The sequence below is a fragment of the Aspergillus brunneoviolaceus genome (genome assembly GCF_003184695.1).
Source record: "Aspergillus brunneoviolaceus CBS 621.78 unplaced genomic scaffold BO95scaffold_52, whole genome shotgun sequence".
Taxonomy (NCBI): Eukaryota; Fungi; Ascomycota; class Eurotiomycetes; order Eurotiales; family Aspergillaceae; genus Aspergillus; species Aspergillus brunneoviolaceus.
The window spans coordinates 182734-200601 of record NW_020290782.1 but is presented as its reverse complement, the minus strand read 5'-3'; the positions used below and the strand labels follow the sequence as shown (position 1 = coordinate 200601).

The 17868-nt window shown below is 52.4% G+C and overlaps 9 protein-coding genes across 9 annotated transcripts; 5 read left to right on the top strand and 4 right to left on the bottom strand.

Annotated features, from left to right (window-relative positions):
* Positions 1-245: 245 nt before the first annotated feature.
* BO95DRAFT_368070 (Spg1/Tem1 GTP-binding protein) lies at positions 246-1347 on the bottom strand (the record flags this gene model as incomplete). The annotated part of the gene is made up of 4 exons (XM_025582808.1): positions 246-344; positions 395-469; positions 520-812; positions 876-1347. 4 exons carry the CDS (start codon positions 1345-1347, stop codon positions 246-248), a joined length of 939 nt encoding a protein of 312 aa, XP_025440154.1.
* BO95DRAFT_393991 (uncharacterized protein) lies at positions 1342-2014 on the bottom strand (the record flags this gene model as incomplete). Its single annotated transcript, XM_025583683.1, has 2 exons — positions 1342-1545; positions 1699-2014. A coding segment is annotated over one exon (238 nt), but the record flags the coding sequence as incomplete, so codon positions are not given.
* A 268-nt stretch (positions 2015-2282) lies between these two features.
* On the top strand, positions 2283-4110 carry BO95DRAFT_393989 (ribosome biosynthesis protein RRB1). Its single transcript, XM_025583682.1, has 3 exons — positions 2283-2598; positions 2668-3928; positions 3984-4110. The coding sequence occupies exons 1-3, from the start codon at positions 2400-2402 to the stop codon at positions 4006-4008; spliced, it is 1485 nt and encodes a 494-aa protein (XP_025440152.1). The 5' UTR covers positions 2283-2399; the 3' UTR covers positions 4009-4110.
* A 700-nt stretch (positions 4111-4810) lies between these two features.
* On the top strand, positions 4811-7340 carry BO95DRAFT_206074 (uncharacterized protein). The gene is made up of 5 exons (XM_025581074.1): positions 4811-5272; positions 5337-5776; positions 5843-6536; positions 6611-7006; positions 7064-7340. Exons 1-5 carry the CDS (start codon positions 5041-5043, stop codon positions 7222-7224), a joined length of 1923 nt encoding a protein of 640 aa, XP_025440151.1. The 5' UTR covers positions 4811-5040; the 3' UTR covers positions 7225-7340.
* Positions 7341-10554: 3214 nt separating this feature from the next.
* On the bottom strand, positions 10555-11008 carry BO95DRAFT_206063 (uncharacterized protein). Its single transcript, XM_025581073.1, has one exon. The coding sequence runs from the start codon at positions 10966-10968 to the stop codon at positions 10720-10722; it is 249 nt and encodes an 82-aa protein (XP_025440150.1). The 5' UTR covers positions 10969-11008; the 3' UTR covers positions 10555-10719.
* A 147-nt stretch (positions 11009-11155) lies between these two features.
* Positions 11156-11475, top strand: BO95DRAFT_206062 (uncharacterized protein). Its single transcript, XM_025581072.1, has one exon. The coding sequence runs from the start codon at positions 11192-11194 to the stop codon at positions 11402-11404; it is 213 nt and encodes a 70-aa protein (XP_025440149.1). The 5' UTR covers positions 11156-11191; the 3' UTR covers positions 11405-11475.
* A 540-nt stretch (positions 11476-12015) lies between these two features.
* BO95DRAFT_433835 (putative GPI-anchored cell wall protein Pst1) lies at positions 12016-14110 on the top strand (the record flags this gene model as incomplete). Its single annotated transcript, XM_025585113.1, has 5 exons — positions 12016-12045; positions 12214-12351; positions 12562-12718; positions 12843-13218; positions 13318-14110. 5 exons carry the CDS (start codon positions 12016-12018, stop codon positions 14108-14110), a joined length of 1494 nt encoding a protein of 497 aa, XP_025440148.1.
* A 255-nt stretch (positions 14111-14365) lies between these two features.
* On the bottom strand, positions 14366-15571 carry BO95DRAFT_368131 (DUF3431 domain-containing protein; the record flags this gene model as incomplete). Its single annotated transcript, XM_025582815.1, has 4 exons — positions 14366-14486; positions 14558-15139; positions 15220-15358; positions 15445-15571. 4 exons carry the CDS (start codon positions 15569-15571, stop codon positions 14366-14368), a joined length of 969 nt encoding a protein of 322 aa, XP_025440147.1.
* A 662-nt stretch (positions 15572-16233) lies between these two features.
* Positions 16234-17358, top strand: BO95DRAFT_445009 (uncharacterized protein). The gene has a single exon (XM_025587034.1). The coding sequence runs from the start codon at positions 16463-16465 to the stop codon at positions 17030-17032; it is 570 nt and encodes a 189-aa protein (XP_025440146.1). The 5' UTR covers positions 16234-16462; the 3' UTR covers positions 17033-17358.
* The last annotated feature ends 510 nt before the right edge of the window (positions 17359-17868 follow it).

Below are 17868 nucleotides of genomic sequence, written 5' to 3'. Positions count from 1 at the left end.
TGAAATGAAGGAAAATCCAGGCGCACCCCAATGCTTATGAAGGACAAAATGGAAATAAGAGAGGGTGATTGAGAAAAACAGGTTTGAAAAAGAACACCAACACGGACCAGTCTACCTCTGATCCTCGAGGATCCGGCAGAAGGAGCTAACGCATCCTAGCACCCAAAGGAGGGGAAACTTCGTTCATCAACATCACGTCGTCCTAGGCACGTAATCGTTCATCCCACTTCGTTTTGTCATGTCTCTCAAACATTTTTGTACAACAACAGAGGCTCGCCAATGTTTTCGATTTCAGGGATGGTACACTTCAGGTCAAAAGCTTTGGCGAGAACGATCTTGAAAATCTGCAGTCTGGGTTAGATGAGTACGAACATATGAAAGATTTGTGATTGACCTTCTGGACATTGATGCTATGACTGGTGCTACTGAAAATCAGGCTGGCTTTCATTGCCTTGGCGAAGCGCTTGGCCTGTGCGCCGTTAGCAAACGTTTCAAGACTAGTGACCCGCAGTAGCTCACCTGAATGGAAATTTCTTCCTGGTCCTCCCGGGGAAAGTTGACAAAGTGATCATACTTAGTGCCAATCAAAAAGGGAATGGCAGTCTTGTTGAATCCACGGCCTTGGCGATACCACTCCTTGATCGAGTTCAGGGTGCTCTTGCGCGTGAGGTCAAACATGAAAAGAATAGCCACTGCGTCATTACAGACGAGCGGAAGCATGTTGACAAACTCGCGCTGGCCACCAAGATCCCAGATCGAGAATGTGATCTCCGTATTCCGGATCGAGATGGTCTTCTCCATGAAGTTGACACCTTGTCATCCAACATCAGCACGGCTCGCAAATTGGGGGTGAACACGATTTCATCCCCACATACCGAGAGTCTGAATGTAATCCTCATCCCAGCTGCCTTCCACATATTTCACCATGAGACTCGTCTTTCCGATCTGAGCATCCCCCACCATCCCCACCTTGATCACCACGCTGTTCTTCGCTTGCGACGATGTTTGCTTGTGGCTGACATCCTGTGACGGTTGTGATACGAGACGGTCTGGATGGTTGGAGTGGCCGGAGCTAGGCCTTGAGGAGGAAGGCAATTGCGAGGGATAGTTCGATCGAGGGGCTTCGCCGTCTTGAGAGTGGTAATCTCGGGCGGGGGACTGGAAGTCGTGGGAAGAGTAGTGGGCGCGGGAGTCGCTGCTGTAACCATTTGCGATCATGGTCTCGTCCGCCCCGGCGACCATTCCATGCTGAGTGGGTGTAGGGAGATCCATGCTCTGCGCCTGCTCCTGTTCGAGCTGGTCGGCGGGCTCGGAGGCACCAGCCATGTTAAATTGTGACGTATCCATAACGGGGAGATGTGTGGATGGAGGTCTGGAGGGTGTTCCTGGATGGCGTGGTTTGGTTAGCGCTGGACGTAAACACGGTCGAGGTCCGGACGGAGACGGTGGAGCGGGGATGCTAAGACCAACCAAATTTGTGGGTGTGAGATCAGAGCGATGTTTGGTCGGAACGCATGTAGTGAAATTCGGTCGCAAAGAATAGGACTGCCGGATTGTCAGACAAATTTGTTAGCGCCATGTTGGCGAGTCAACAATGAGTAGCAAGGGCTGGAAAGTTCTTCAAGGAGGGTCCCTGGAGAAACGGGGGGGAGGGGGGAGGGGTAGTTATTGTTGATAGAGTGATCAATGAGTATGCACCTTTTGTTGCAGGAGGAGCCCAGGTAATGTGACAGGTGCACTAGCAGCCAAGGCACGCAGCCATGGGACGACGGAGCTTCAAGGAAGGAAACGGTCCAAAAGCAGGGGCCAGACTTTGAGGAGCAACGGAGCAACAAACCAGAGAGATGAAAAGAAGAAAATTAGATAAACGCCTTGGATAGAAAAGTAAACAGAGAGAGGGGGGGATGGTTGACGGTTAACGGGGAGGAATGAGCTGAGCAGAGCTGAGTTGAGCTGAGTTGAGCTAAGAGAAATAATTGGTAGCCCCTTGAGGGGGGGAGTGGGTGGGTGGGAGTGGACGAAGTGGGTGTGGAAGCAAGCGGCAAGAAGGGAAATCGAAGCCTCAGGGCAGCTCTCGATGGAGGTTGGTCGCTCTCAGTTTCTCAGTGTCTGCCTTCAACTTCAACCACAGCCGCCCGCCCAGCAGAAAAGCGGGCAGCCATTCTCCGATCGCCACTAGTCCGCGATAGGTAAAGTGTGCTTGTCCCGTGAATTTCGCCGCGGCGCAACAGAAACAGAAAAAAAAATCATGGAAAAAATGTTCTCCGAACCCTAATCAGTCAATTTTCCACCCCCCTCCAGGCTCCTCTTCCCTCTTCCTATCGTCCCGCTGCACGACTGGCTCGTCGACAGCTGTTTCTTTCCTTCGAGGACATCTCCTACACATCAACCTATACACAATGTCGAAGAGATCTGCCGACGCCTCCGACGAGCAGTCCGCCGCGCTCAAGGCCGGCGAGCGCCCGATCACCGAGAACCCCCCCGATGAGATGGGAGAGTTCGAGGACGAGTACGAGGACGAGTTCGAAAGTGAAGATGAGGTTCTCGAGGCCGGTGTGGATGGTCGTCCGGATGCAGAGCGTGAGGAAGAGGAAAGAGGTACGCTACAATATCCTACTGAACCACTTGGAGCGCCCAGAAAGTCCTAACAACACTCGCTCCCCGCAGAAGCCATGGATGTCGACAAGCAGACTTTCATTCCCGGAAGAACGAAGCTCGCTCCCGGAGAGGTCCTGTCGCCCGACCCGACCACGTACGACATGCTTCACACCCTCAGCACACCATGGCCCTGTCTCTCCTTCGATATCGTCCGCGACAACCTGGGCGACAACCGCAAGACCTACCCCGCGACCGTCTACGCCGTTGCGGGTACACAAGCCGAGGGCAAGCGCGCCAAGGAGAACGAGCTGATGGTTCTTAAGCTGAGCGGATTGAGCAAGATGGAGAAAGATAATGAGACGGACTCCGAGAGCGACTCGGATTCCGACGACGACATGGGCGAAGCCATCCTTGAGCACAAGAGCATCCCTCTCGGATCAACGACCAACCGTATCCGCGCTCACCAGACTCCCAACCAGTCGGGCGACTACTCCAAGCCCCCTCAGACCATCACCGCCACTATGCTCGAGAATTCGCAAGTCGTCATCCACGATGTCACCCCTCATCTCACCAGCTTCGATGTCCCCGGTACTATGCTCCCTCCCTCGGCATCCAAGCCCCTCTCTACCTTGCGCATGCACAAGTCGGAAGGTTACGCCCTTGACTGGTCTCCGTTGCAGCCCCTTGGCAAGCTGTTGACTGGTGACAACGACGGCTTGATCTACGTGACGACTCGTACCGAGGGAGGCGGCTGGGTGACCGACACCCGTCCCTTCACCGGTCACAGATCTTCCGTCGAAGAACTCCAGTGGTCCCCGAACGAGAAGAACGTCTTCGCCTCCGCCAGCAGTGACGGAACCGTCAAGGTTTGGGATGTTCGGTCCAAGTCGCGTAAGCCCGCCGTTGATGTGCAGGTTTCGAACACCGATGTGAACGTCATGAGCTGGTCAAACCAGACTTTCCACCTGCTCGCAACCGGCGCTGATGACGGTCAGTGGGCCGTCTGGGATCTGAGACATTGGAAGCCCAGCGCTTCCTCCGCCCCGACTAAGGCTTCTCCGGTCGCGTCGTTCGACTTCCACCGCGAGCCTGTCACGAGTATTGAGTGGCACCCCACCGACGACAGTGTTGTCGCGGTCGGTTCTGCTGATAACACCGTTACGTTGTGGGATTTGGCCGTTGAGTTGGATGAAGAGGAGAACCGGGATGCTGCAATGCAAGAGGTCCCCCCGCAGTTGTTGTTCGTTCACTACATGGACTCAGTCAAGGAGGTACACTGGCAGGCCCAGATGCCTGGCACCATCATGGCTACCGGTGGCGGTGGCTTTGGGTAAGTCATGCTTTCGGATGTTCTTTTGAGGGTTGGATGCTAATAACCTGTGCAGTGTCTTCAAGACGATCAGCGTTTAAACGAGGAATACAAAAGTGTGAATTCGACGATAGCATACAGGTAGTTGGGGTTGCGTTTATACCACTTTTTACGACTTTAGTATCTGATGAATTAGAATCAATGATGGTCTTTTTGGTACAATCTCTGGTAGAGACTGTCCATGGCAACCATATTGTAGCCCAGTGGTCCTGTGACACCCATGAGCGCAGTCTGATGCATAGCCAGAAACAGTATATTGAAGGCCGATCTTCCACGTGCAGCTACGCATATCGCCTTTTGCCAGTTGCGCTTCGCGCGGCTTCTGCAACCATTGCAATGCTCGGAAAACCCGGTGATTTGTAACCACTGCCTATTGACACCTGTTTTTCAACTTAGAGAAAACGCAGTGCAGCGGATCAAAATACTTACAGCAAGGGAGGGGCAGGCCTGCATGTCTTCAGACTTTACAACCAAGAGATAAGCTATGATCACCACGAGCTAGATCCACACTAGGATATTCTCTCATCAAGAGCACTCGTGACTCGGGAGACAGATTGGCTTTCCCAGGGTATGATCTTGCGAGCCAGTGTGAAGAAGGGGTCATCGAGACGAGCTTCGGCGCGCACCAACCTCACGCTACGCTGATCCGTCAATGTCACTGGATCAGGTGAGAGATACGAGGTGCCAGAGGAGCAAGGCTTGGCTCGCGTCAATATGTGGAAACGCATTCTCCTGAACTGGCTAGCTGTGAGAGGCCGGGGAAATGCGGGGGAGTGTGACTAAGCAAGCCCCAAGCACAGGCCATCATCGGTCTCTTCGCATTTCGAAAAGATCAATAACCGACGGCCCTTTCCTTTCGCCAGCACATCTGTTCTTCTTCACCATTTTTCTCTTCGTTTCCCTTAGATCATCCTATCAGCGACCACTTGCTTTCCTCTCCCTGGTGATTCCCGTTGCCGCTTGTATCCAGTTGCCTGGATGAACCCGACGAACACGCCGATGTCCCTCTTTGCCTACTATACCTTCCCCGCAGCGATCAACGCTCAAGGGCCTCTGCCCCGCAATTGCTTGCCATGAGAATTGGAAGGGGATGTGAACGTTGTCGTCTGCGTCATATAAGATGTACTACCCGCGCAGGGGGGTCTTCGTGTAACGCCTGCACTCGCCTGGGGCGAGCTTGTCGCTTAGATCCGCCTTTTCGTTTCAAATCTGTCCGTCATGTTTACCAGAAGAGCAATGGCACGGCATCCAAGTTTGAGCTGGTCTGGGACTCCCAGCAGACTTGGGTGAAGGTCCCTCACTCGTGTATGTGCCTGCCCTTCTGCTTAGTTGCACATCCGTATTTCTCGCAGTATTGATTTTGCCTCAGTGACCTTCGTGCACGAATCATCTGACGACTCTGACGATGACAATACAAGCGACACTTCACCGGTCCGTCAAGGGGATGGCCTTGTCCCCTCAAATGAGACGCCGCAAGACATCCCACAGTCCTATACTGTATTCTCTCATCTACCCTTCCCAGAGATTATGTATTCTCAGGATGAGAGCCTACGAGAACATCATCATGTCGATAATCCAGCACAAAACCCCACGACGCCCCCAGTCACTGAAGTTCAACAGTTTCCCGGCAAATCCTCAAGCCTGTCACCCCAAGCCATTCCCATGCTCTCTCCGATAGCATCCGCAAGTACTTGGACGAGCGCAGCATCGCCGCTGAGTGCGGTCAGCTCCAGACAAGGCAGCTCGTCGTCACTGTCACCTCGCGAAGCCCACCTTCTCCGTCTCTTTATCCAGAAGCTTGCGCCATGGGTATGCTCAACCAAGTTTTCTTTCCCTCCATCATCTTCACTTTGCATGGAAGCTAACGTTTTTCAGGCCGACATCTGCGACCTCCGTTCTCACTTCGGGACCGAGGTCCCTCGCCGCGCTCTCCGATATCCGATGGTTCTCAAAGCTGTCCTCGCCCTTGCAGCTCGACATGACGCCATTGTGAAAGGGGCCAGTGATTGGGAAGCATCAGAGTACCACGGCCAATGCCTCGAACTCCTGATCGCAGCTCTCGCCCTTCCAGAAGAGACCTACGATGACAACCTCCTCTTCACGGTTGTGATCCTACGGATGTACGAAGAGCTCGAGCTTGCGACCGACGAGAAGTGCCACTGGGTCGGATCCAATCGACTTCTCAACCGGATGTCTAATTCTGCGTCCTCGGGCGGGCTCGCTGAAGCCGTGAGCTGGCAGTTCCTTCGCCAGGCCATTTATGCCTGCGTCGTGCAGCACCAACCGATGCAACTCAACTTGGCGAACTATGAGCGTTCCGTTGTTTTCCGGCGGCGCGATGACGCTTCCTGTGCGAATGTCATTATCTTCTACTGCGCCAAGATCTTGCGGTTGTGGTCAGGCTCGCACTGCAGTCCTGTTGACGAGACGGAGTGGCAGCATCTGGTCGACAGCGTGGAGCAATGGTACCACGCGCGACCGGTCAGCTGGCAGCCACTCCAGTACAAGGATGCGAATCCGAGCGAGAATCGCCCGTTTCCTGAGATGTGGATGATCTCGCCGCAGGCGGGTAAGTTTGCCAACGACCTGCTATTGTCCTCTATGTCTGAGAAGCTTGGCTGACCTTTGATTCCAAACTGCTAGCTGTGGGACTGCAATATTATCATACGGCGTGCATCTTTCTGAGTGCTTCCGACCGACACTGGAGTGTAGTCAGTGACTACGAGCTTGCACGACTCAAGCGCGTAGAGGAGGTTCGTGATTCTTTTCGTCTTTTCTCTCATCATCCTTCTTCGCTCTCCCTCATCGTTCTCTCTCGTCGTTCCTCTCGTCGCTCCTTTCGTCGTTCCTTTCGTCGTTCCTTTCGTCGTTCCTTTCGTCTTTCCCCTGCATCTTTCCTTACACGTCTGCCTCGTAAATTAACTAACCTCCACAAACAGAGAACAATCTCCTCCCACCTCGTCAAGGTCGTCGGCCTCTCGATGTCCAACGAAACCGTGGAAAACGCATACTTCATGGCCTGCCATCTTCTTCATCGCTGTACGCTTCTTTCCCGCCCTCTTCTTCTACCTTTCTTACTAACTCCCCACCTCACAGACGGATATTGTCTCCGCCACGCAGCCGAACAACAAGGCTCCCTGGAGTTCCTACGCCGCATGGAGAAGAACGTAGGCTGGCGCACGGGCTGGGTGATCCGCGAGCTCGAAACCCAGTGGAAAGAACTCCAAACATTAGATACTACCTGGGGAGACGGATAGACGATCGGTCGGTCGGTGGGCGCTTTGCAATGCCTTTGTTTTTCTTTGGGCTTTGGGTGTATATCTAGCAACAAGTTTTAGATTCACAGTCTCATGACGTTATGACTAGTTCCTCATCGCTTACCAGCGGTGTCTGGAGATCACGAAAAGAAGCCAGCCCATGGTAGAACGGTAGAGCGGGCACGAATCCTCCACGCTTTGGCTGAATTGCGAACCCAAGGATTATCTTACTCCTCTTCTCCGCAGCCACGATGGAAAAGTTCCACCGCTCGCCGAGCCGTTCCACTCTCTGCGACCGGAAAGACTCCCCGTCCATAGTCAGTCATCCTTGCATACGCGTCTGCCTTCAACAACATTGTGGTATCATGTTCCTCTACGCTTCAAGGAATCTTTGTCTTTCCCTTTCGGTCGGTCGGTCGGTTGTCCGTTTGCTCGTCCGTCCGTCCGTCCGTCCGTTTGTTCGTTCGTTCTCAACTGCCGACTCCTCGTTGGGAGTAAATTGTAAGCTTCGTCTCGTAGACCGAGCGTATGCTCTGCATCTAAGAAAAGAAACTTAGCCTGAGCTCGCGCCAAAGTCGTTCTTGAGTGGAGTCACAACGTACCTTTCGATTTCGATCGCGGACTGCCCGCCCACGAGGCAGTAGTCAGACTTGTTCTACATACTCAGAAGGATGAAAATTGCAAGTATCCAAGCGAATGGAAGTTTCGATTCAAAGTCTAATTATCATGTAGCATACACATCTTCGGACCACAAAGAAAAGGAGAAATGCTATCAGAACATTGAACGCTTGCAACCACCAGCGCCCGCGAACTCCATCAAGAACGCGAGAACGGCAACATCACCAAACAGAAAGCCAGACAAGAAAAGGTGAGTAGAGCGGCCCCCATCAGAGCAGTAGCAAAGCCCGAGCCTACAATCCCAACCTCAAGGCAAGTAACCAGCCGATACCGGTCTCCCCGCCGAGGAAGGAATCAACATCCAAGGCTGCAACAAGTGCGATTTATCATCATCGAGGGCACAGGAAAAAGAAAAGAGAAAGGAGAAACAGAAGAGGTGGTCCCCTCAGAGCAGATTGAAGCGAACCCGAGCCTGCAATCCCACCCAAGGCATGGCACCAGCCGGAGCCGGTTGCTTCACCAGGGGGCAGAATCAGCGTCCAAGGCTGCACGCAAATCCGAGCCTACAATCCTACCACTCAAGACAAGGAACCGGCCGCGGCCAGTCGCCTCATCAGGGGGCAGAATCAGCATCCAAGATTGCAAGCAAGCCCGAGCCTACAATCCCACCACGCAAGGTAAGCAACCAGTCGGAACCGGTCGCCTCGCCAGAGGGTAGGATCAGCGTCCAAGGTTGCACCAAAAGTGAGTTTCATCATCGGGGTACAGGAGAAAAGGAAAAACAGAAGAAAAACAAAGAGAAAACAAAGGAAAGACAAAGGAAAGACAAAGGAAAGACAAAGGAAAGACAAAGGAAAGACAAAGGAAAGACAAAGGAAAGACAAAGGAAAAACAAAAGGAAAAGAGCCAGCAACCCACGAACTAGGCAAGCCTCCTCAGATCTGAAGCAAGTATGTTCAGTGGCTGCCATTCGCAAAGCGAATAGCAGCATTTGAACTCCATATGCTCGACGGCAAAAACTGCATCAGTGCAACCTAGAATTTGCAACGAGAGGCAGTAGAAGCCAATATCATCATTGGGAATGTGTGTGAAAGGAAAAGGAAAAGCCAACAATCCACAAACTAGGCACGCCTCCTCAGATCAAGCAAAGGTGCACCTTTGCAAGTAGGTCAGTACTGTGTCAAAGCAGCCTAGATTCTGCAGTGAGAGACAGTAAAGCCAACATCATCATTGGGAATGGTCAAGAAAAAGAGTGGAGAGGGCAGAGAAGATAGGGGAGGGCGGAGGTGGGAAGGGGGAACCAGGCAGGCCTCCTCAGATCCAGCAGGGTTGGTGTTACCATTGCAAGAAGGTCAATACCGCATCACAGCAACCTGGAATTTGCAGTGAGGGGCAGTAAAGACCAACATCATCATTGGGACTGGTCAAGAAAAAGAGTGTGTGGGTTGAAAACACTGAAGTTCAGCGCTTTCAGAAAGGGTTCCAAAGATTGAAAACATCTCGACTCTCGCCATCCACGCTCGATGAGTGAGGACTTCACAGATGGACGAGATGAGAAAAGGAAGGGGGCTACAAAGACTGGGAAGAGATGAGTGGCGAGGATGTGAAGCTGGTCGTCTGGTTTTTCAACGAAGACGTCGCCTGCTCCCAGAGCCTCGAGACCCGGTGTACTCTGCGTCCGTCTAGGTTGGAAGGTAATCGACACTGGTGTTGGCCAGCGAGGGTACATAGCGCCAGCCTACCCGGATGCAGAGTTGAGAGAGGAAGAAAGAAATGGAGGAAGGGTTGGGGAAGAGAAGAGAGAAGGGAGAGAGAGGAAGGAAGGAAGGAAGAGGAAGGAGGGAGGGGGAGGGGGTATTTATGTTTTTCGAAAGAGAGAGAAGTGTGATCTGGGCGGCTGGAATCACCACCAGTGAATGTTCAACAACCTCATATGAAACACATGATATCAAAAAGAAGGGTCAAGCAACGATCTGGTTGGCCGGTAAGCGAGCGGCTGCCTGGAGCTTCTCAAGTGAATATAGCATATTTCAGAGAATCAAGTAGAAGAAGGATAAGGGACCAGCGTGATCCGGTGGCCTGATTGGCTGGTATGTTTAATTTGATATCAAAAAAGGTGATCCTACGTCGAACAAAGGTCTGCCTGGTTGATAAGCAAGTGGCTGCCTGGAGCAGAATATGATATAACACATTTCACAGAATCACGTAGAAGGATCCAAGAACAGACATGACATACATGACCGGTGGTAGGGGGCCGGGGGGTGTACTTCGCTTGTTAGCAGTAGGTTATGGAAAGAGGTATGCCTCGAGCGATGCACAAACCAATCCACCTATACTAAAGAAGTTCTATGCCGCGAGAAGGAACGTAGTATTTGTAGTGTAGTGCCTACTTGAGGTGTCTTCTCTTGTTTCTCCAAAGGGAGCCAAAAAGAGTAGTATGATATGGCTATACAGTCGAGAGCAAGTTCAAACAGCGTTCCAAAGCCTACTGCCAGATTTGTCTACACAACGAAGCCTCAGAACCTGAACACCATGCCCACATTCAGAAAGGCAAGAGATCACCCTTTCCCTCGTGATCATTGCAAGCAACGCAAGCAATGCCAACCTCTTCTATAGGTGCTCTGGTCAGGCAAAGAACCTGAGCAACGCACGTCCACCGCCAAGGAAACGAAATACACGCGCCCTGGCAGCTCTCTCTCGAGGACTCTCCATCTACTCTGATGCTAGCTATAATGAATTCAGCACCTGAAAGTTGATAAGCATTGCCAGCTTTGATACGCATCGAGAGAGCTAACTTGTACGTGGCCACAGTGTCAAAACACCTCGCGAGGTCCAGATCGCAAATCTGCCGAAACGAACAAGCCACTCCCACAAACGTCACACACTGAACAACATTGCGCCGACCGCAAGAACCCATCCAATCGAATGTGAAGCAGACTTGATTGAAAAGAGAAAGAGAAGGTGGGAGCCCAAGCTACACGCTTCTGCAGACTGATTTCCCTCGCGATATCCGAATCGCAGATCCACCGAACCAACGAACCGCGCCTCTACACCACCACAAACCAAGCGCCCCTGCGTCGACCGCAGGAAACAACCTCGCCGAGCAGAGATCTCAGTCATGAGCATATGAAGCAAGCAAGTCTAGAAGGCTACACGTTCCTGGAAGCTTGTTCGATTGCTGATCCGTCCATGTATACTCCAGAACGAACCTCGAGATAAAGTTGTGGCATCAGGGACCAGCCCCCGATCCGACCCGCCGGACAGGGCAAGCTCATCCGCCAGCCGGCTTGGCTTGCATCAGCCAGCCAGCATCCTTCCATCCACCGACCGACCGCCCAGTGCGAATCGCATGCACCGGCGCCCGAATCCCGATACTCATAGTACAGTACAGTGCAATACAACTCATCATCATAATTCTATGCAGCTAACACGCACAGCAAGGGACAGGATCAATCTGAGGACCGCGACCGAACGAATCCCCACCCACGCAGACAATGTCGACAATCCAACGTCCGGTTGGAAAGCACCCCCCCAACCTTCCACAATCGCTACGACTGAGTAACCAGTAGCTAGTAACTCCCAAAAGAAACGAGGCGAAGCACACAACCCAGCCACAAAGAAAGCCAAAAGCGTCGAAGCGATCAAACCATTCTCCATCCCCGGAATCCCAAACTCCCCATGTTTACTTCTACGGCGCAAATCCACAAACCAACACCTGACTCGCGCAAAACTCTGGTGCCTGAACAAGCACAAGAAGAATGTCCAGCGCAGATAAAAATAGAACCGCATACCCCCGATGCACGAGCCGCACAGCAAATTAGATGCTTTTTCCCCGCCCCCTCGGCGGTGCTGCACTACCAGTAACTTAAGTGATTAGATCTATGTCCGAGCTCTAACCCGGTTTTGACTGAAATCTTCGGCGATAAAGGTATGTAGTCGACACCACCACACAGTATGAAAAACCTGAACCCTAGACGACCTACGCTAACTACACAAGTAGAAAACTCCGCTCAAGTGGAGGGAGGTCCTGGTTGGAATAAGTCCACGCTCCAGATAAAAAAAAAGTGGGGATCGGCACTGCAGCACTGCAGCAAAAGAGGCAGTGTTCGGAGATACTTGGTTTGGATACTTTTCCCACTGTGCCAAAGTGACAGGGATTCTCTCTCTGCCGCTATGATTGCAATGCAAGTTTGGCCAAGCGAGGTATGTTGGCCTACATCCATCCATCCCCTTTCAAAAGAAATCTGGGCAGCCATAAGTATGACACAATACTCCTCCCCCTACCCCTCTCGAACTCCGTCTGCATGAAAATCTGATCAACTACGGCAACTATCACCGTACCGGTAGTTCCGACGGACTCTCCACCATTAGAGGGCGGCCGCTACCAGCAAAGGGGAGAAGGTCTCGGCAAATTACAAACAACCCATCGAAACTACAGATCAAAATTCAGGAAAAATAAAGCCACAGAATGCTAGACTAGACTATAATAGCGACGAATTATCCCCGAAAGTATCTTAGTTGAACCCTGCAGTAGGAGATTTAGGCTGTCATATTTCTCTGCCGTTTCTTTGCATTCTGCTGGAGGCTTGGAGCTAATACTTAACCTCTAGCTGTCCCCGCTTCGGACCTAAGGGTGAGTGTCTGACTCGATGGGATTGCTGGACACCTAATCCAAACACCGAGACTTCAAAAACAACAAATTAATGTCCCAATGATTAGATCCGCGACCCAGAGATATTGATTCCATTTCGTGAGGCATCGCCTGGATTTCACGAACTGACTGGACTTCCAAATATGAAAGCCGTGTCAGTGTTCTTATACCTGCTATGCCTGGTATCTCCGCCCGTCGCGGCTGACTCGGATTCCAATACCAACTGTGAGTTTTGCGCCGGTCATCACTCTCTATACTCTATGCTCTATGCTCTATCCTCTATCCTCTATCGTGATCGCACTATACATACACTCCATCAAGATCGAGTGCTCACAGGTGAAACGAAAAGGTACCTCCAGCACAACAATAACTTCGCAGGCCGATGCCGATAACCGTCTCTCCTCCTGCTCCACCATCCACGGCACCTTGACCATCTCCCCATCCGTCACCGGCACCATCACCCTCAAACAGCTTGAGACGCTCAACGCAGGTCTAACCATCCAAAATGTCTCCGCGCTGACGGCTTTCTCCGCGGCGAATCTCGAAACCGTCAACGGACAGTTTTCCATCAAGAATAATGCTCAGTTGAGCACCCTGACGTTGTCAAATTTGCAAACGGTCAGCGGAGAGCTGGATGTCGAGGACAACTCCCAGCTCAGAGATTTGGTGTTGGATGATTTGCAGTATGTGAACGGAGCGTTGGTCCTGAGTGGGAAATTTGATCGGTGAGTGTCCCTCTTTTATTTCCCTGGTTCGCATCGCGTTCAAGATAGGTTGGACCATAGATTGCAATCAGAGCAGGGCTGACTCTCACAATGCGAAAGGATATCATTTAGCGATCTCAAGCATGTCAACGGCAAGACGAATATCCGGTCGCGCGGTGGATCATTTCGCTGCTCGAGTTTGGATTCTCTCCGGAGTCAGGATGATGACGACGATGACGACGACGACCACAACAATAACAGCAACAGCAATGGCGTGTTCAGGGGATCTTATAGCTGCTCTGACGGCTCCAACAGCGGGCTAAGTTCGGGAGCCAAAGCGGGCATTGCGATCGGCGTGATCGTGCTTGTTCTGCTGATTTTCCTCCTAGTATGGGTATTGATGCGTCGGAACCGATCACGGCGCAAACGACGGAACGCGGCCCAAGACGAGGGCAAATCTGGATACGCGGCTGTTGGAGTAGGGTTGTCGCATGATCGCAAGATCTCAAATATGGAGGAGAAACTGAAACCTCGAGTGTCGGAACCGCATGAGCCCGAACAGACGATAAATCTGAATAACATCCCACGGAAACCACTCTCGCCGCCTCCACCATCATTGTCGACCGACGCACGTCGCACAATTTCAACAATCTCGCCATCTTCTCCCCCGGTACCGGCTGCTTTGATTCCCGGCACAGAAAGCTCGTCCAGCTCTGTTCCGACGTCTGATGACCAAAACGCGTTATTCCTGCATGCCATCCCCCGACGGAGGCCATCTGAAACGGACGTCCCGTTATTGGATAGTGGGAACGTGCATGAAGTACCGGCCAGTCCGGTCGCGCATAGAGGATTGTATGAGTTGGACGCTGGGCCTGTGCGAGGGACGCACCAGCAACCAATCAACCACGAGTAATCAACTCATTGTCGCGTATGACGGCGCGTGGCGAAGCATGATTGACGAGACTTCCGGAAACTGTTGGTCAGCACGACCCAACAAATATACCCTGAGATAGCGAACATAACGAAACAGCAGTCCATCATCTAACTGTACAATTAGATTGCAATTGAGAAATCGTAGCCAGACCGACTTGGGGTAACCTGAAATGTCCCCAATCATGATAGTATACATCATGCATTAAACGCTTAGAACCAGATTCATCCATTATGATTAGAACGACGGCCCCATTGTGGAGCCCGGGTTCGCACGCACTGCCTGCAGTGTCTCGCCCGAGGCCAGCGGCCCACACCATCCGTACGCGTCGCATCGGCATTGTTCGTATCGAGGACAACTAATTTTCAGGTTAGTCCCTCTGCGCCGCTGCAATCAAACCACTATCGCGCCCGCGCGACCGTCACTCACTATATCTCATCCATGCCGAAGATGATGTGCCAAATCTTCTCGTATACCCATCCCACGCCAAAGCTGTCTGTTAATTCCGTCTCGTCGGCCCACCGCAACATGCGCTCGTAGTCCGATCGGGGTCGTTCAAGGATCCGCTGGCGGCTGACAGCGAATTGGCCACAGCAGACATTGCCAATGTGCTCCGGAACCTTCTTCGCAGGGACATTGAGAAGCGTCTGGTAGACCTGGGGAAAGAATGCGCGAATATCGTCGTTCTCGATATCGATCTGCGTGGGACTCCACGGGTGGACACTCGTCGGGCAGCCGGGGTCGTGCTCGCAGCGCAGATTGACATAGCCTTGCGCGTCGACGGCCTCTAAGCGGAGGTTTCGCAGTGCCGGTCCAGTGTGGGGGCCGAAAAGGTCATTGTGCCATTGATCGTAGTTAGAGTGGATGAAGATCGTGTATTTCGGTAATTGGTTGTAGAACTCGACGATGAAGGAGAGGTAAGCGGTAGCCTCGCGACCGCGGATGGTGTAAGGAACTAGGAGATTTGGCGCGGGTTCGACGTCGGTGCTGTAGATGAATGGGATTGTTCCGCTGCGGGAGGATTGCCGACGTCAGCCAAATAAACACAAAGCACAATGAAGGTTCGTGATCCCGGAGGTGGCGCGCCATACTGGTCGTTGCAGTAATCCAAAAGCCAAGTTAAGTCCTCCGCCCGCGTCGCAGCCAATACTAAGCCAATCTCGCTGGTCGCATTGTCGTACGTCTTGGTGATTTCGGATAACTGCTCGTGAATCGGGTTGAAGTATTCTTCTACTGTGGTGGTTGATTTGCGTGCGGTTAACCTGGTGTCCCGGAGAAAGAGGCTGGGGCGGAGGCAGGTCCGAACGATGACATACCTGGTTGAGGGTCGTCAGAATCACCGCCGCAGATGAGCCATGAGAGAACGGAGGTGACCAGCAGCGCCAAAATTCCGAGAGCGGCGGTGCGGCGGGCAGGCCAGCGAAACAGCCGCCTCTTCGACATTGAGGAAAGGGCAGGGGAGAGGGGGAGGGGATTCACCTCTCGCGAGGTTTGAAGGCGAGCGACCGCAAGGACGGACAGGGATTCAAGAGACAGGGAGATAAGGAGAGGAGAGGAGAGGAGAGGAGGAAAGGGGAGCGGGAAGAAGAAGGGGAGGAGGAGAAGAAGAAGGGAAAGGAAAGAACAGCCGACGGACGACCAGATGGATTCCCTTGTCTTGTTCAGCACAATCGAATTATAACTAAACTACTCCGTAATTGTTAGTTAAGGTAATGAAGTCAATGGCAGCGGGCATTTTGCAAGCCCACAGGACAAATCAAGACGAATAATAATAAGAGCAGTGGGAGAGGCTCAGGCCGGACCTGGAAGTGCAGCAGTGCTAGACGGTGCTAGACTCATAAAGGGCACAAACAACACCCCAAGAACCCCAATTCAGTCCTAATTCAGTACGCCATGGCCCTTTTCCACGTAAGGGGCATGGGACACTAAACTGCAACTGGTCAAAATCAGTCAGTCCCGGGCCACTCAATCGCCAGGATCTGGATTCCGGTGGGACTCGCCAAGCCCTCGCCCCATGGCTGGCCACTTCGGCACTATTCCGGCTTGGACCATATCATCTGCATGCGATTGTAAGTTATTCCACTCCAGTCTGGAGGTCCAGCCTCCGCGAACGGGCGCATTTTGGGTGATAGCCCAACGGAGAGAGAGTCCATTGCTATTTTAGTCTCCCTCGAATGACTTCAATACAAGCTTTCACAGGTATCGTCTGTCGGTCGAAGCGCCACTGTCTTCCAATTCTGCCCGCCAAGAACCCACTCGTCATGAGTGTACGTCACCCTGCGAAACCACCGACATGAATAATTGACGGGTCAATTGGCGACCACCACGGTTTGTATGGCCATGCATGCCACATCTCGCATAGATTTTGTCGGCATTCAGCACGGCGCACAGTATGATCGGCAGCATGCAGGTGATGATTCCCGCCGTCAGTCTCCGCCGACGTACTGTACACAACACTACACAGTACGTTTCTCGGCTATCTCGTGCAACCCGTCCTCACATGCTGCTTTCGTCCACCGCCAGAGTCAACATTCCGCGCCACCCTGTTTGTTGACCGCGTACACGCGTCTTCCAGCAGCGACACGTCTCTGCTCCAGAGGCGACGATTTTTGTCCAGGAAAATTTCTGGGGGACTTTGTTGTGAACTTATGGATGTGTATGGAGTACGCCCTTGGTCCAAGCCTACTCGGGAGGTTGACAGCTTACTGGTGGGGCAGATCAACTCAAAGCTTGGAGGGAATATCCTTGCTTGCATTCCTGACTACACTAGCCTCACCCAACGAAAAGGTCCATCATGGCTACACTTATGAAATGAGCTATGAAGCCGTGTCGGAGGGACCCGTGCTCTCCCATGCGCTTCCCCATCAGCGGCTTCGACATTGTCCCTCCATCGGAAGTGCTTGAGGAGAAGCGATTCGAGCATTTGGACATGCCAAAGGGCCTCAGATCGTCTCTGTAGGCCTACATATTGCTTCACAGCTCAGACCTGAGAATGACAAGATGGGGAAGACAGGCAGCAACATCTCTCTCCCCGTCGGCGCCCCTTTCTGCACGCTTAAGCAACTGTAAGCCAACAGCCATAGCAAAGATCTTCATCCTAGCTCTTTGCGAATCTCGCTTCCATCGGTTTTTCAATCTAAACTTTCTTCAGCTCAACTCGAGTGCTACCTTGAGGCAGCTCCGCTGTCACACGACCCCATTCATCAACAGTAGTCTGAACCGGAAAAGACGCCACATAGATCAGGGGCTGGGTGTGGGCACCGCAGACGGTCTGGCAGGAGGCAACGCAGACGACTTTGCAGGATCTAGGAAGCTCGCCCGTTAGCCCTCATGTATACTTTAGTTCCTATGAATCTAGCTTCGTCGTACGCTTAATACTGAAAACCCTGGACCTCTCCACCAAGGGAATCAGCCAATAGCTCATAAGCTCTTGTCCTTTGGACGCACCTTCCCTCTTTCTCTCTTTCCGCTTCACAGTACTTACACGGGTAATTTGAGTAAAAGCCAGGAGGCCGTCTACAGCATAAGCAAAGACCCTATCAACGGTAGAAAAAGGAGCAGCGCCGGCTCGCCAAGCAAGGCTGTCGTCGTGCCACATGATGGATAAAAGATTCTTGCAGAAATAAGGAATCTCGAGACGGACAGGAAGTGTTGTTTACTGATCCAGATATTGATAGGTCTTTGTAGTGCATGGTGGTAGGGAAAGACGATAGTGTGTTGGCAAAGGCCCTTTCCCGGAT

Excerpts from the sequence above, each read along its gene's own strand:
- BO95DRAFT_206063 (XM_025581073.1), bottom strand. The coding sequence starts at position 10,968 with ATGCTCATGACTGAGATCTCTGCTCGGCGAGGTTGTTTCCTGCGGTCG.
- BO95DRAFT_393989 (XM_025583682.1), top strand. The coding sequence starts at position 2,400 with ATGTCGAAGAGATCTGCCGACGCCTCCGACGAGCAGTCCGCCGCGCTC. Across the intron at positions 2,599-2,667 it reads GCGTGAGGAAGAGGAAAGAG|AAGCCATGGATGTCGACAAG; the intron begins GTACGCTACAAT and ends CGCTCCCCGCAG. Across the intron at positions 3,929-3,983 it reads ACCGGTGGCGGTGGCTTTGG|TGTCTTCAAGACGATCAGCG; the intron begins GTAAGTCATGCT and ends TAACCTGTGCAG.
- BO95DRAFT_206062 (XM_025581072.1), top strand. The coding sequence starts at position 11,192 with ATGCACCGGCGCCCGAATCCCGATACTCATAGTACAGTACAGTGCAAT.
- BO95DRAFT_445009 (XM_025587034.1), top strand. The coding sequence starts at position 16,463 with ATGGCCATGCATGCCACATCTCGCATAGATTTTGTCGGCATTCAGCAC.
- BO95DRAFT_206074 (XM_025581074.1), top strand. The coding sequence starts at position 5,041 with ATGAGAATTGGAAGGGGATGTGAACGTTGTCGTCTGCGTCATATAAGA. Across the intron at positions 5,273-5,336 it reads GGTGAAGGTCCCTCACTCGT|TGACCTTCGTGCACGAATCA; the intron begins GTATGTGCCTGC and ends ATTTTGCCTCAG. Across the intron at positions 5,777-5,842 it reads TCCAGAAGCTTGCGCCATGG|GCCGACATCTGCGACCTCCG; the intron begins GTATGCTCAACC and ends AACGTTTTTCAG.